The following is a 17,995-nucleotide window of genomic DNA, read 5'->3' on the forward strand; positions in this document are numbered from 1 at the left end:
CGTCGCCACTGTGCAGCCACTGTGCCCATCAATTGTCGCCACTGTGCCAGCAAACGCCGCCACTGTGCCATCAAATGCAGCCACTGTGCCCATCAATTGTCCCACTGTGCCAGCAAACGTCGCCACTGTGCAGCCACTGTGCCCATCAATTGTCGCCACTGGGCCCATCAATTGTCGCCACTCTGCCAGCAAACGCCGCCACTGTGCTCATCAATTGTCGCCACTGTGCTAGCAAACGCTGCCACTGTGCCATTAAATGCAGGAACTGTGCCCTTTTATTGTTGCCACTGTGCCAAACGCAGCCACTGTGCCCATCAATTGTCGCCACTGTGCCAGCAAACGTTGCCACTGTGCAGCCACTGTGCCCATCAATTGTCGCCACTGTGCCATCAAACACAGCCACTGTGCCCATCAATTGTCACCACTGCCAGCAACACCGCCACTGTGCCATCAAATGCAGCCATTGTGCCCATCAATTGTCACCACTGCCAGCAACACCGCCACTGTGCCATCAAATGCAGCCATTGTGCCCATCAATTGTCACCACTGTGCCAGCAAACACCGCCAACGTGCCATCAAATGCAGCCACTGTGCTCGTCAATTGTCGCCACTGTGCCATCAAACGCAGCCACTGTGCCATCAAACGCAGCCACTGTGCCCTTTAATTGTTGCCACTGTGCCAAACGCAACCACTGTGCCCATAAATTGTCGCCACTGTGCCAGCAAACGTCGCCACCTGTGCCATCAAACGCAGCCACTGTGCCCTTTAATTGTTGCCACTGTGCCAAATGCAGCCACTGTGCCCATCAATTGTCGCCACTGTGCCAGCAAACGTCCCACTGTGCAGCCACTGTGCCCATCAATTGTCAGCACTGTGCCCACTGTGCCAGCAAACGCCGCCACTGTGCCAGCAAACGCGACCAACGAAAATAATTTTACTGTTAGGGGTCCCCACAACTTGGGAAATTTTATCAAGGGGTCACGGCACTAGAAAGGTTGAGAACCACTGGTTTAGAGTGTGACCACAGCAGAGTAATCCCATCTAGCTCACATTAACCCTTTCACTTCCAGAGCTGGTTTTGCATTATTTTTTGCACACATGGTAAAATGCAGATTTTGGGCCTGAAGATTAGATAAACCCCCAAACATATATTTTCTGAAAGCAGAGGCCCTGGAGAATAAAATGGTGGTAATTAATAAGCTGTTCTTCGTACACAAATGTCACCTTCATATGCGGGTTTATTTTCTACTTTCCTCCTTTTCTATGGTGTGATCTTTTCTACAATACTTTGTTATACATAAAATAGTGGAAAAATTAGTGTAATAACTACAACACCACCTCTCCATTCACATTGGCGCCATGATGAAAATATACAAACAGTAAAAAAAGTGAAAAGATGTGCAAACATCACATTCCAAACATTCCTCAAATAAAGTCCATTAATAAGCGTGAAGAAGAAATTGCTCCACTCCCTTATATATACACCACTTAGTGCTCGTGTCACCCCTCCCTCTGGGCACCACTCACCGGAACTATATGCCCCCCCCCACCCCACTTTCATGGGTGGGAACACACACATTATACACAATTTTAAGGTAAAATATAAAAGATGAGGTTGTGATGAGTAAATATGTCAAACATGTCAAGTAATAAAATTGTGTGTGCCGGTGACATGACAAAATACTACAGTACCTAAAAATCTCCATAGGAGGCGCTTTCCTGCTCATCAGTTTAGAGACAAGTGTGATCTCTGGTGGTAGAATTATTCCTCTCACTCCAACATTTGTAGTGATCCCTCATGTGTGGTGCAATCATGCTTTACATACACATACAGTGGGGACGGAAAGTATTTCAGCTGCAGGGACAGGACGACAATCGAGGGAAAGATGAATGCGGCCAAGTACAGGGATATCCTGGATGAAAACCTTCTCCAGAGTGCTCAGGACCTCAGACTGGGCCGAAGGTTTACCTTCCAACAAGACACTGACCCTAAGCACACAGCTAAAATAACGAAGGATTGGCTTCACAACAACTCCGTGACTGTTCTTGAATGGCCCAGCCAGAGCCCTGACTTAAACCCAATTGAGCATCTCTGGAGAGACCTAAAAATGGCCGTCCACCAACGTTTACCATCCAACCTGACAGAACTGGAGAGGATCTGCAAGGAGGAATGGCAGAGGATCCCCAAATCCAGGTGTGAAAAACTTGTTGCATCTTTCCCAAAAAGACTCATGGCTGTATTAGATCAAAAGGGGGCTTCTACTAAATACTGAGCAAAGGGTCTGAATACTTAGGACCATGTGATATTTCAGTTTTTCTTTTTTAATAAATCTGCAAAAATGTCAACAATTCTGTGTTTTTCTGTCAATATGGGGTGCTGTGTGTACATTAATGAGGAAAAAAAATGAACTTAAATGATTTTAGCAAATGGCTGCAATATAACAAAGAGTGAAAAATTTAAGGGGGTCTGAATACTTTCCATACCCACTGTATATACAGTATGGGTGCGTTTGCAGGTATGTGCAGGGCAATGGGGGTTACTTTTTAATTTTTAATATCAATTGTATCATTATTTTTATTTTTTAAATACAATTATTATAATTTATATCTTTTTATCTTGTTTTATTTATTTTTTCTTATTTGGCTGTATTGATATCACAAGGATTTAACAAACCCCCATGTGATATCATTGGGAAGGTGACAGGTTATTTTTATGCGACATGGGGGTATATTAGACCTCCAATGTCTCCTTTACCCTCCAATGCACAGATGGCGCTCGGTTAGATGCTTCCTTGGCGGTATCATCTGGGGAATGACGGCACAGAAACAGGAAACACTCAGAGCTGAGGACTGCCAGCTTCATTCAGTGCAGAGGAGATCGGGGGACAGACGGTCACCACTCTCCTCCCTCTTGGCCTCCTGAAGCCGCTGGGTGTGATTTCAGGCTCTTAGGATGAGTGGAGGAGCCCAGAAACCATGCGGGTGGGTTACAGTGGGTGGAACTGTGCTGCCCCCAGTATAAATGGGATCAGACCGCTATACGCGGATCACTGTTACTGTGTAGCTTAGAGCTGGCTGAAGAAAACAAGCACTGCTACTGCTGCCATCAGCTTGTGATTAACCCTTCACTCTCTGGGTGTACTATGTGCCTCCAAAGTGCTGAAATGGTTACATAACAATGTCTGGGGTGGTCCTAATCCTGGGGGGACTTTATCCTGGGAGTCCAAGTCCTGGGGGGGGGGGTCCTAGTCCTGGTGAGTTCTAATTCTGGGGGGTCCTAATCCTGCCTGTGAAGGGACATCTCTGTGATGTGCAGAAAGTGCTGCAGCTGCACTGACATTTACAAAGAAAAGACTGCCAGAACATCGCACAGACCCCCCCGAGGTTCTTCTATGTATTGGGGGGACCTTTGGAGGGTCTGCATGCTGCTGAAAAAAAAGAAGCCAGCAAGAATGAAAAAATGTATAGAGCCCCCCAAACATACCAGACCCTCTGAGTCTAAGATGGATTTTAAGGGGGTACCTCACACAAAACAAGCATGCGGCTCCAGCCTCTCCTTCTGAAACATACCAGGCCATGTGCCCTCAACATGGGGGTTCCTTGCCAGGGGGACCCCCCCATGGCAAATCATCTTGTCCCCATCTTGATGAGGAAAAGGGCCTCATCCACACAACCCTGGCCTAGTGGTTGTGGGGGTCTGGGGGCTTATCAGAATCTGGAAATGTCCAGATACCCCCATATGAATGAGTTTGGGGTACATAGTACATAGAAGCTCTACTCATTAAAAAAAGAAAAACAATATAGACCCTCAATGTCTTTTATAAAAGAAAATCCCCCCAAAAAGTTTCTCATTGTAAATCACGATGCCAACCACCCACTGACTCCCCAATAACCCACAATGACCCACCACACTGGAGCGATCCTTGACTGTAACACTCGCTGACTGATAGCGTCCTGAGCTGTCATCAGCTCTATAAAGGAAGGGGCGGGGATAGTGGTGACATCATTACCCAGATATAGCCATATTCAGAAAATGATGTCATGATCTATGCCCCACCCATTTGCCTACGTGGCCATATAAAGGAATGGGTGGGGTGAAGTCAACAGTTGCTTCCCTAGAAACCAGTGAAAGCCAGAAGCCATCACATTCATCTGCACCAAATGTTGTGAACGTTGGATGTTCAAAAGAATGTGGGAGGAGCCAGTGTTCATCCAATCTTCTGTTCAGACACGGAGCACCTCCCTAATGCAGATTATTGTCAGTGTGTGGAAGTGATTGTATCTGGCAGACAGGGATCTGTATGTGTGTGTATCACTGCCCGGTACATCACTCACATCTCACACTTCAGCCAATCTGCCCTAAATCATGTGTGCAGGGGTGGGGCAGTGGAAGAAGTCATCACATCAGGATTCTGGATTGAAGGATAGCTTGGGGGATCCTCTGAAGTGTGTAGGGATCACTTGTCTGCTCCACACTCCTTAGAGTGCATCAGATTGTATGAAAGATTTGTATCTGCCTGTGTGTGTCCAGCCAGATAAATGTGGGAGAGTCTCCCTCCAGTGGTGGTCAGCAGTATTGCAGACTGTGAGAACTGTATCATAGCTGGTTTTATCTCCATAGAGAAAGCTCTCCCCTCATTCCTCCTCCACCATTTAAGACGCTTACTCCAGTTAGCAAGTCACCATGGGCATGATTTCCTTGATATCCATTGTTGGTGTCAGTGGGATAAAATAATCCCCCATTGTTGACGTCAGTGATTAATATAAGCCCCCTTGTTGGTAGGTTGAATTCCCATTGAATATCAGCCAGCCGAGCACTGGCATTGTATGACTGCCGGAAATGCCACCAGGTTTTTCGGGCCTGCCTCAAGAGATCTTTTAAGCCTGGGTACCTGGTCAAGAAATGCTGCACCACCAAATTTAGGACATGTGTCAAGCATTGAGCATGGGTCAAGTGTCGGAGGGTGGAGAGAAGGTTGTTGCATACAACCATTGCTGGCTCATGCTGCCATGGTATCAACCACCTCTGAGCATGCCCCTGCAGAGCTGACCGAATCTTTGCCCCAGTGTGGCTCCTGTCCCATAGAGAGACCAACTGAAGCACAGCATGACATCTTTTAGCCTTACTGCTTGTGTAGCCCCTTGAACGCTTAGGGAGCACTGCTGGTTCAGAGGGGAATTCAGCAGAAAAGGCCATAGAGGAAGAAGAGGAAGGGTGGATCAGATGATGTGGCGGAATCACCACCAGCTTTTTTGGAAGTGTGGTGGCTGGAACAAGCTTCAATACTAAACCCTGTCCTGCATCCTTCCCACCTGCCAGCAGAGTTACCCAGTGTGCCGTGAAGGTAATGTATTGTCCCTGACCATGCCTGCTTGACCATGAGTCAGTGGTAATGTGAACCTTGCTGCTGATCACCCTGTCTAATGAGGCCAAAACATTGCCTTCCACATGACAGTAGAGAGCTGGAATGGCCTTATGTGAAAAGAAATGTATTTTTGGAACCTGCCACTGTGGTACAGCACATTCCACAAATTCAAGAAATGGGGCAGAGTCTACCAGATAAAATTGCCCCCCTTCAGGTTCACATCTCATCCAGCCAAAATCCAGTCCCTTTCAGACTCCTATTGTGAGACTCGTCATAGTCATACAGGAATCTTCCCTAATCCCAACCTTTAATTATCATTTAATTCCTCCCACATACAATGTCTGGAACCGGCATTTACTGATATCAATAACTCCCCTCATGGTACAGACCATAAATTCCCTCATTGTAATATACAGGGTTATTCTACATTTCCACACTATATATGTGTGTATCATCATCTGCTGGGGATAAAAGACATCACAGTGACTATGGAGGAAGAGGATGGACATGACGGGGGTTACTGGGTGTAAATAGAAAATAAGACCTTATTACCTCCTCTGCTGCCACTGTTTCCTCAGATTAAGCGACCCGTCAGAATGTGTAACGGAAGTGACGTTCTGTCGGCGCCATCTTGCTACACCCCGCACTCCTCCATAGTAAAGATACACTGAGAAGGGGGAAAGCAGACATCTTGTTACACCCACCGGAGTTTTGCATTTTACACTTATTTTTAACAGTAGTGAGTTTATATAGTGAAATACAGTACTTAGAACTAAGGATGAGCTCAGGCGTGTTAGCAAAATGCGCGCCCAGAGCCCGCCAGCAAGTCAGCATTGCACAGCGCTAATCACAGGCAGTGAGACATTGTCCCGATACGCGGCTGCAGACATCGAGAAATGTCTCACTGCTTGTGATTAGCGATGTGCAGTGCCGATTTCCTGGCGGGCTGTGCACGTACCGCTTGCGAACACGCCTGAGCTCATCCTTACTTGGAACTCCACCTGACTGGTTAGATGTTGAATTTTAAAAGTAGCAAACTTCTGTCAGATTAGCCATAGCTCCCAACTGTCCCTGATTTCGAGGGACTGTCCCTGATTTGGAGCAATGTCCCTCTGTCCCTCTTTCCCCCTCATTTGTCCCTCATTTTGGTCTGATCTATGTAGTTGTATATAAAATGCACTTTTTATCTTTCAAAAAGTTTCCCAGTGCTAAACCTTTCATCCAAATTCTAAATTGCTGTATTTGTAGGTTTTAAAAGCATATATAAAGGAATAGTAGTGGTAAAAAAAAACCCTTGTGGATTTGATTAACCTTTTTTTTTGGTTAATTCTCCTTTAAGGGGGTGTGGCAGGGGAGCGTCCTATGCCTACATACGTTTGATAGTAGGTGTCCCTCATTCCTATCTCGAAATGTTGGGAGGTATGGTTTAACAAACCCATGAGATGAGCAGGCTTGCCGCTTCTTTTAAAATTCAACATCTAACCGGTCAGACGGAGTTCTAACTACTGTATTTCACTATATAAACTCACTTTACTTTTAAAAATAAGTGTAAAATGCAAAACTCCGGTGGGTGTAACAAGATGTCCGCTTTTCCCCTTCTCACTGTATCCTTACTATGGAGGAGTGCGGGGTATAGCAAGATGGCGGCAACGGAAAGTCACTTCCGTTACACATTCTGATGGGTCGCCAAATCTGATGAAACACCTCTTCCAGCAATGTCTCCTCTCTACTTCCTCCCAACTCACCCAGAACTTCCTGTCTGTACCTGACATCACTTCCTGTCTGTATTCTATAGAGACTTCCTGCCTGGGTAAGAGTGAGTTCACCACCTTGTGGAGCTCAGAGGAACTGCAGCCCGGAGAAACGTCTTGTAGCGTGAACACGGCCTTGTGCTGTGTGTGTATGTACTGTATATCTTTATAGATGGGGTCATCTCCACTCCCACCAAGTGGGGTAGAAATATATTACTGACTAGTCCAGCTTTTCTCAGCCAGGGTTCCTCCAAAGGTTTCTAGGGGTTTCTTGAGCAATGAACAATTTCTGTGTCCCAGTAACAACTGGTATCAATAATCTGTTAGGGGGCAGTCTTCCCACTGATGACAATGTAAGAATGTCCTTCTCCCACTGACCATACTGATAAGGGGGTCCTTCTCTTATTGATCACCAATATAAGGGACCACTGCACTGAACACTGATATAAGGGGATCCTTCTCCCATTGATCACCAATGTAAAGGACCACTACACCGACCACTGATATAAGGGGATCCTTCTCCCATTGATCACCAATGTATGGGACCACTACACTGACCACTGATATAAGGGGATTTTTCTCCTGTAGATCATCAATGTAAGGGAAGAATACACCGACCACTGATATAAGGGGGTCTTTCTCCCATCGGTCACCAATGTTAGGGATCAATACACAGACCACTGATATAAGGGAATCCTTGTCTCTATGGTCTCTAGTGTAAGGGACCACTTCACTGACCACTGATATAAGGGGACACTTCTCCCATTGGTCACCAATGTAAGGGACCACTTCACTGACCACTGATATAAGGGGACGCTTCTCCCATTGGTCACCAATGTAAGGGACCACTTCACTGACCACTGATATAAGGGTACACTTCTCCCATTGGTCACCAATGTAAGGGACAACTTCACTGACCACTGATATAAGGGGACATTTCTCTCATTGGTCACCATTGATATGAAGGGTCCTTCTAGAAGAAGTCACTTTAACGATAAAACAGCAGGAGCTAGACAGCGTGTGTGAAACTTATAAGGAGTCGGGAATCTCTCAGCTCTGGTACAGGTCTTCTGTGTGATAGAGTGCAACAGGGGAGCGGGACTCCAGTCTGATCTGGTTTGACACTTGTTTTTATGAGAAGGCCGGTCAGAGGACGGCCTGAATTTGTAGGAGTCGGGCTGTACTTAAACCGCCCTCCTCCTCCTTTTTCCTGTCGGCCTTCTCTTTTGTATCCCACCCACCCAGCCCCCTTTATTTTTATCTTTTCCTTTTCATTTCATATTTGAGTATGCCCCCTTTTAGGTGTACTAACCACGTGACTTTTGTCACACCCCAGGTCACTTGCTCCTTTATCATGTTCTTACTCGTTCTTGCATATATTTTTATGTGAGTGTTGCTATCTTTTTATAAACTTGTTCTGTTTGATGGTATCACACTATGTGGATGTTTTTGTTCAAATTCCTTCTGCAGGATGTGAAACATCCGAGACATACGAGCTCCAAAGAAGATCTGACAGCGGCAGGGCTGAGCCAGTCGGTGGGATATCTCTTATGTCTGCCTGCCACACTAGAGAAAGTTTGGCAATAGAGATCGGTGAGTTTATGTCCATGTGAATGGTGGTGGGATACACTTATTTACGTGTAGCGGTACCCCTGTAGGAGTCAGCAGTATAAAAGGTCTTTTAGGTCTTTTCTATGAATTGCCCTGCAGCCAGACACACGGTCATTCTTTTGGCTTAATGATCAGTCCAGAGGAATGCTTTTCTGATGCTTTAATGTAGAACTTTAGCTTGCATAGGAGTTGGGTAACCGTGGGACCCTCCAGTACCTCTTAGGAGCAATCTGAGGACACGAAGAGGCGGGTTTAATAAAGGCAAATAGACTGTGCATGTTTCAAGTGCAGTTGCACTAATTTTCCATGAGCTTAGTAAATATGATAAAGCTCTGCTGATTTCCATTTTCCAATCATGTGCAAGCAAAAATGCTGTGTTTTTTTAAATTTTTTTTTGTACCCGATTGGGTATTCTTTACAAAGTGAAGCTTTACCACATTTACATTTACTGAGGACTACAACTACGCTTGAAAATTGCACAGTCTTTTTGCCTTTATTAAATCAGCCCCTAAACTGCCTTCTTTAGAACTATGAGCCGTGTCCTTGTGTAAACAAATGATGAACTGAGCTTTGTGGTTACAACTTGAGGATATAAATCATCCTCTTCAGTGAAGATGAGCTGAGTTCTTTCACTAAGAATGACATAGTCTGAGCTCTTCAGGACACAATGGGGTTGATTTACTAAAGGCAAATCCACTCTGCACTACAAGTGCACTGCAAGTACACTTGAAAGTGCACTTGTAAGTGCAGTCGCTGTCGATCTGAGGGAAAGCTCTGAAATGAGGGGAAGCTCTGCTGATTTTATCATCCAATCATGTGCAAGCTAAAATGTTGTTTTTTATTTTCCTTGCATGTCCCCCTCAGATCTACAGTGACTGCACTTCCAAGTGCACTTGTAGTGCAAAGTGGATTTGCCTTCAGTAAATAACCCCCAATGTCCCTTTTACACACAGTTCCCTCTGTAGCACCAGAGGGGTGGTAACAGCACACAATCTCTAGGATCTCTCACACCACTCTGTACTCACGCAATGTCTTTAGATAGTTGTTTGCCTCCCTCCAATATCTTCCAGACACTTTCTCCCAGTGACACCAGACCAGATCCTCAGACAAAAAGCCCCTCAGTCAGCTCCAGCAATCTTCAGCAACTAGGCCCTCTAGCTAGCCCAGCCTAGGCCTAAATGAACAGCGGGCACATGGCAGAAATGTATAGGGGGCAATCAGCACCGCTAGGCTGTGATTTCCTCCTCAGGGGCAAGACAAGACTGTTCCAGATCCCAGAATATTTATACACACTCCCAGCTACCATCTGGGATTACCAGATTACCACCCCCAGGGATTGGCCAGGGCAGCATAAATATTCAGCTGCTAATTTGACTTTTTTCAGCCTACTATCTTCCAGAATATTTCCAGCCAGACCGGGGGAGACAGTCAACCATGCAGCCATTTAAACACAGAACAGACCTAACTAATCACATGCAGCTACACTGACTACAGTGAGCCAAGAACTACATTTACCTAACCCAGCGACTGTCTAGGAGGGCGCTACATATGTCACATGTATGCTGGGTAATAGAGATTTTTCTACTTGTCGCAGGGATAGAGAGGGTAAAAAAGGGGGAGGGGTGTGCCTATATATCAAGAATAATGTACAAGAAAATTTGAGAGATGACATCACTAAGGGAGCTAGGGAGGAGGTGGAATCCATATGGGTAGACTTCCAAAGGGATGAAGCTAAGGGGAAAATAATACTGGGAGTATGCTATAGGTCTCCTAACCTGAGGGAGGAGGTGGAGACTGATCTCCTATCACAATTTGGATTAGTAGCAAGGAGGGGAAGTGTTATCATAATGGGGGATTTAAATTATCCAGACATAGACTGGGCAGAAGGAACCACGCATTCGTCTAAGGCTCGCCAGTTTCTAAATGTCTTGCAGGACAATTTTATGGGTCAGATGGTAGACGCACCAACTAGAAATAAAGCGTTACTGGATCTACTGATTACCAAAAATACAGACCTGATTATGGATGTGGAAATATGGGGCAATTTAGGAAACAGCGATCACAGATCAATTGGCTTCAGTATAAATCACATAGGAAACATAAGGGGAATACAAAGACACTGAATTTCAAAAGAGCTAACTATATATATAGTGGAATAATTCATTTGTGATGACTGACTAGCACTATGACACACACATTAATCTTGTTTAGGGATGAGCCGAATACCCCCCGGTTCGGTTCGCAACCAGAACATTTGACCAGGCAAAAAAATTGTGCGCACACCATTAAAGTCTATGGGACACAAACGTGAAAAATCAAAAGTGCTCATTTTAAATGCTTATATGTAAGTTATTGCCAAAAAAGTGTTTGGGGACCCAGGTCCTGCCCCAGGGGACATGGATCAATGCAAAAAAAAGTTTTAAAAACGGCAGTTTTTTCAGGAGCAGTGATTTTAATAGTGCTTAAAGGGAAACAATAAAAATGAAATATTCCTTTAAATATGGTGCCTGGGGGTCTCCTTAGTCTGCCTGTAAAGCGGCGCATCTTTCTGTAATGTGTATTACAGTACCACAGCAAAATGACATTTCTAAAGGAAAAAAATGTCATTTAAAATTGCTCGCGGCTGTAATGTATTGTTGGCTCCCGGTAATATAGATAAAAAAAACTATTGAAAAAAATTGCGTGCAGTTCCCCTCCTTCAGGTCTGGTATGGATATCAAGGGGAACAACACGCCAAAATGAAACAAAAAATGGCGTGGGGTCCCCCCAAAATCCATACAATGCCCTTCAGGTCTGGTATGGATTTTAACGGAAACCCCGCGCCAAAATTAAAAAAAAAATGGTGCAGAGGTCCCCCCAAAATCCATACCTGACCCTTATCTGAGCATACAACCTAGCAGGTCAGGATAGGGGGGGGGACAAGCTAGATGGGCTCGAATGTCGCCCCCCCATATGCCAATGCTTTTATGAACATGCTTGAAGAAGCATTCATTTATCATTGTAAATTATATACAGACAACTGTATCACATGGTTTAGATTTATAGACGATGTGATTGGCATATGGGTGGGCGACCAAGATTCATTGTATCTTTTTGATTTTTATTTGAATAATCTGGTTCCTGGTTTGAAATTTAACATATTTTCTTCGGACACAGCGGTTCCCTTTCTAGACACTCTGCTAAGTATACAGGACAACCGCATAATAGTTGACCTGTATAGAAAAGCTACAGACCGAAATCAGTTATTACATTATTCCAGCTTTTACCCTCCGGGGGGTATTTAATCTATACCGAGAAGCCAACTGAAAAGTATATCTAGGATTGTAAATCAGATGGATATAAGAGAGAAGCGACTGAGTGAGATGGAAGACAGACTGTGTCAAAGAGGATATCCAAATGATATAGTTCAGCAGGAACGTATCAACTTGGATCAGAATAGAGAAAAAAATGTAACCCATAGACTGCCTTTAATCTCACAGTTCCATCCATTCTCTATAAAAATCAATATTATAATTAGAAAACATTGGTCAATATTAAATAAAAATTATCCGACCATTCCTGAGTTTTACCACCCCCCCTACCGTCATATCGTAAGGGTAGAACGTTGCGTGATAGACTGGTCAGATCAGACCAATACAGCACACCTATTGCTCGTACTACATTTTTAGGTCCCCCTAACCATGGATCCTATCCTTGTCTATCATGTACCCAATGTACTAGTATAATAAAAGGGAAGAGTTTTTGCCACCCGCATAAAGGTTATAATATTGACATTAAAGATTATTTTACATGTCAGTCATCTTATTTTATATATATTATCAAATGCCCATGTGGTTTAATTTATGTGGGAGAAACAACCCAGAAGGTAAAAGACAGAATCGCAAGGCATAAGTACTCAATACGGGATAAACTGGATAAACTTCCATTATCCAGACATTTACAGAACAAAAACATACAGTATCCCAACTAAGATATATGGTCATTGATGGCATACCCATAAATAGATGAGGGGGTTATAGAGAGCTTCATTTGAAAAAACGTGAAGTTTATTGGATTAACCGTTTAGATACGATACAGCCTAAAGGGTTAAATACTGATTTTGATTTGTATTTATTCATTTGGATGTTATTGTGAAAAGAGGATATTCGGGGTTCATTGTTACGTTTTTATCATTATGATTTCATTGTTTTTATAGATGTTATGAAGAGAAGTTTTTTTCTAGGAGGCATATTTTCTTTATGAGAAAACTTTTGTGTCATTATTCGCATTCGATTAATTTTTTCACTTTTTCTTGTTTTTTCTTTCTTTTTCTTTTCTTTTTTTTCTTCTTTTTCGGTAAAGAAACAACAGCACCTGTTGACAATTGATTGTTCCAACCACGTAAAATGAGGAGAAATGATTAGTTAAAAAACCTGTTACTAAACGTGGGATAATTAATTCCAGCTTAATCAAGTATAATTAATAAACTTATGTGTATATATATCATGTGATGTATGTAACCAGTTGCAGACATACGATTGTGAGAAAGGGCGTTATCTGTGAAAGCCCGAAACGTCGCAACCAGCTGCATCTGGTGTCGGTTCGATGTCTTTGTAATTTTTTATGGAAATAAATTTCTTGTGCAGCAATCCTGACTCATCGTTTATATATATATATATATATATATATATACACACACACACACATATTAAACACTGCCTGCAAGCCACTAACTAACCTGCCTGCCTAAGCTAGCTCAAACTATCTCCATCCACACATCATACACGGCCGCTATATAAGCAGCCTTATATAGTGTGGGGTGTGAACTTAGTCCCCCTGAGCCATGATTGGCCAAAGGCACCCTGCCTTTGGCCAATCATGGCTCTCGCAGCAGATTGCGCTGTGATTGGACAAAGCATGCAGGTCAGGTGCATGCTTTGGCCAATCAGCAGCAATCAATACACTGCGATCTCGCAGTGTATTATGGGGCGTTCCGCGGTGCTCAAATTTTCCGTGAGCGCCCCATATGTTCGGCACGTTTGTGAGCAAATGAACACCCGATGTTCGAGTCGAATTTACGTTAGACTTGAACATTGAGCTTATCCCTAATCTGGTTTTAGTGCTGTATACGTTTGGGATTAGCCTGAATGTTTTAACCCGTTCAATATCAGGCACCTTCACCCCTTCTCGCCCAGGGCAATTTTCAGTTTTCAGCGCTGTCACACTTTGAATGACAATTACTCAGACATACAACACTGTACCCATAGCACATTTTTATCATTGGTTATAAAGCGATAATAAAGTGTTACTAAACCCAGTAATATGCAGATAGTTCATCCCCACCCCACAGCTTATATTGTAAATGTTCTTTTTACATTAAAATACTGCCACTATATACCTTTTTGGCTGATCTGTATACTACAATCACGTGATAAACTGCAGGGTTTACCTGAGTGTTCAGGTAGGAGGAGATTTCCACTATAGCCTGTGTCCTCATGCTGTTATGGAAGGTGGATCATCCATCAATCAAGATGTGACATCCCATTCAATGAGTTATTTTTTTAGTTACTGGGCATGGAGGAGGAGGGAGGGACTGGGCTGTCATTTAGGATCTGTATACACACCCACATGTGTGATGTTAATATCATGTGACTTGAAAATCTCAGCTCAAGAAAATGTTCTCTCCAGCAATAAAGATCAAACTGGGTATGTGCAGGAGGACTACTCTGACTGTGTATTATCTGGCCTTACCAAGGGAGAGACCCTGCAGGAGGGGGAAGATCTGTGCATACAGGATCAAAGAGACTTTTTTTACACAATACAGAGGATTAACCCCTTAGGTTCCACAGTGAGTATAACAAGCATGCTATTCTGCATATACAGACAGATTTTACTGTTTTGGGTTTAGTAACACTTTAATCCTGCTGTTCTTCAATATTGCCACAAGATGGAGCTAATGATTATTGGAAATCACTGTACAAAATAAAAAGATCACCAAAATTCATAATGGCTGTGTGAGTCCTTGTCATATTCTTTTAACAATTTTTTTTTAAAAATAGACGTTTAAATCTCTACACCACAAAATGTAATCAGCCAATGAAAGGTAATGACTTCATTTTTATTTTTCTACTGCTATCAATGGCCAACACGGTAGAATACTTCATCCATGTCTTTGGTGATCTCTGATCTCCTTATGAACTGTTTCTTACATGATGAAGATCAGCCATGGAGTATATCTGAGGTGTATATCAGGGTGTGCTTCTTCCACACATGAGAGCTGTGATGTCCAGCAACATTCATATAGAAGACATTTCCCACACTCAAGGCACTAATACACCTCAAGGGTTGTGTGGGATCCCTGATGTACAGGAAGACAGGACTTCAGTGAGGAACAATTCTCTCACTCAGGACAGGAATAAGGCTTCTCCTTCGTGTGAGATTTCTGATGTCTGTAAAGATGTGACTTCTGTGAAAAAGATTTCCCGCACTCAGAACAGGAAAATGGCTTCTTCCCCGTGTGAGATCTCTGATGTGTGTTAAGATTGGACTTCACTGAAAAACATTTCCCACAATCAGGACAGGAATACAGCTTCTCCCCCGTGTGAGATCTTTGATGTCTGTAAAGATTGGACTTCTGTGAAAAAAATGTCCCGCACTCAGAACAGGAATGTGGCTTTTCCCCTGTGTGAGAGCTCTGATGTGTGTAAAGATGGGACTTGTCTGAAAAACATTTCCCGCACTCAGAACAGGAATACGGCTTTTCCTCCGTGTGTAATCTCTGATGGTACAAGTAACTGGTCTTATCAGAAAAACATTTCCCGCACTCAGGACAGGAATACGGCTTCTTCCCCCTGTGAGATCTCTGATGTCTGTAAAGATGGGACAGCTGTGAAAAAAATGTCCCGCACTCAGAACAGGAATATGGCTTTTCCCCCGTGTGTAATCTCTGATGTGTGTAAAGATTGGACTTGTCTGAAAAACATTTCCCGCACTCAGAACAGGAATACGGCTTTTCCCCCGTGTGTAATCTCTGATGTGTGTAAAGATTGAACTTCTGTGAAAAACATTTCCCGCACTCAGGACAGGAATATGGTTTTTCCCCTGCGTGTAATCTTTTATGAACAGTAAGACTGGATTTTACATTGAAACATTTGCCACACTCAAAACAGGAAAATGGCTTCTCCCCTGTGTGAACTCTCTGATGTGTGTAAAGATCGGACTTCTGTGAAAAAAATTTCCCGCACTCAGGACAGGAATACGGCTTCTCACCTGTGTGAGATTGTTTATGCCTATTAAGATGGGATTTAGAATGGAAACATTTCCCACACTCAGAACAGGAAGGTGGCTTCTCGCCTGTGTGCGATCTCTGGTGTATGTAAAGATGGGACTTCTGTGAAAAACATTTCTCGCACTCAGGACAGGAATACGGCTTCTCCCCTGTGTGAGATCTCTGATGTGTGTAAAGATCGGACTTCTGTGAAAAACATTTCCCGCACTCAGGACAGGAATATGGCTTCTCACCTGTGTGAGATCTTTTATGCCTATTAAGACGGGATTTATAATGGAAACACTTCCCGCACTCAGTACAGGAAAAGCTCTTCTCTGTTGGAAGGACGGCACCGTCCCTCACAGTCTGAGGTTCCTCAGGATAAGAGGAATACGATGGTCCATCTACACTGTGTGGTGCCGGATGGACATTTGAGGTAGTCGGGTTTTCTCCTGGACTATACTGTGTGATGTCCTCATCTTCTACTTTACAGTCTGGAGACAAAGTGAGACAATCCTCTGAGGTTTTCCTCATCTCCCGTCCATCTACTAAAATAGAAATACAAAGATTATTACTAGACATGAGCAGATTGGTTCCCCTAAACCAGGACTCCGCCCACATCAGGCAGCTTTGTCTCTGAGGATCTTACAATTCCACCCTCAAGGTAACTAGTAAATGGGTCCTCTGATCTCCTACCAGTTCATTTCTTTATTCATGGACCTTAGTCAGAGAGTGAGGAAACAATGAGAACTGTCTTTTATAGGAGTGACACTGATGAGGGGATTATAGGACGAGTGTCCCCACCCCCTCTATCACTCATTGCCATCTTCCCAACACAAGAAGTACTGCACTTCCTTATTTATTCCATGATTTAGTCATGAATAACAGCGGGTTGAGCCCCACCCGAGGTCAGAGAGTGAGGATTGGGGGAGAACAACCAAGATGAAGACTGTACTCACAGAAGAGGAAGGATAGACAGGCATATTTAGATGCTTTAACAGACCGCATCAGTGTGCTGAAAACTTCACATAAAAAATCCCGTGCTGATAAATCTTTTTAAGGACTTACTTACTAAAATAACTACTCACTGAACTAGGATAGACATTAAGATGTAACTATATCCTATCCAAAAAACTGTTCTATGAGCAAGGAAATAAGAGTGGTAAGATGTTAGCGAGAGCCCTACTATCTAAAAAAGCGGCCACCACAATCCAACATATTAAATCCTCGGAGGGGTGTCTTCTAGCTTCAATGGACCATATAGCTGACCAATTTGTTCATTACTATACAAATCTTTATAACATAAGACCAAACTCACCTTCTAGGACTGACCAAATCTCGAGGCAAGAACTTATCTTGGCCTTTCTAACAGGATATAGCTCAAATCCTATTTCTAGAGAGGACTTACAAAATATGAACCATCCTATCACAAGGAACTAGCCCTTTCTTCAAAACAACTCAAAGTAGGAAAGAGTCCTGGCCCTGATGGCTTCTTGACGTCCTATTACAACATTTTTGCTGACATTCTCACTGTCCCTTATTTGTCCGCTTTCAACTCACTAGCGTCCAATCCGAATGGCCTTCTTGGCAAGTTGGAAGCACACATAACAGTAAACCCCAAAGAACAGTAAACCCCAAAGAAGGAAAGAATCCAACTCAGGTTACTCAGGCATAAGGGGCTATTCTCATGGTTTGGACGGGCAACCATAATAAAAATGAACATAGTCCCCCGCCTCCTTTATGTACTCCGAATGGTACCTATCCAACTACCCAAGGCATTCATCCAATTCAGGTTACCAATTATAGGCCCATATTCTTGCTCAATGTTGACTTAAAAATCTTTGCAAAAATATTGGCCAATCGTTTATCGGTACTTATGCCATCACTTGTAACTAGAGGTCGACCGATATGGGTTTTTCTCTGGCCGATGCCGATGCCGATATTTACAAATCGCGGTGGCCGATGGCCGATATGTGATGCCGATTTTTTTGGGCCGATATATTAGGCCGATTTTTTTTTT

General features: G+C 43.5%; 3 protein-coding genes across 6 annotated transcripts in view; 1 reads left to right on the forward strand and 2 right to left on the reverse strand.

Annotated features, from left to right (window-relative positions):
* Positions 1 to 17,995, reverse strand: part of LOC141121851 (uncharacterized) — a 90,318-nt gene that overhangs the window by 45,029 nt on the left and 27,294 nt on the right. The window lies entirely within an intron of this gene.
* LOC141121841 (uncharacterized) overlaps positions 1 to 17,995 on the forward strand; it is a 168,785-nt gene that overhangs the window by 29,836 nt on the left and 120,954 nt on the right. The gene's annotated exons all lie outside the window — the stretch shown is intronic.
* LOC141121905 (uncharacterized) overlaps positions 14,602 to 17,995 on the reverse strand; it is a 619,894-nt gene continuing 616,500 nt past the window's right edge. Inside the window, 1 exon segment of the mRNA XM_073611661.1 lies at positions 14,602 to 16,310. Within this exon segment, the coding sequence (XP_073467762.1) occupies positions 15,109 to 16,310 (1,202 nt within the window). The 3' untranslated portion in view covers positions 14,602 to 15,108.

The sequence above is a fragment of the Aquarana catesbeiana genome, unplaced genomic scaffold (genome assembly GCF_042186555.1).
Source record: "Aquarana catesbeiana isolate 2022-GZ unplaced genomic scaffold, ASM4218655v1 unanchor233, whole genome shotgun sequence".
Taxonomy (NCBI): domain Eukaryota; kingdom Metazoa; phylum Chordata; class Amphibia; order Anura; family Ranidae; genus Aquarana; species Aquarana catesbeiana.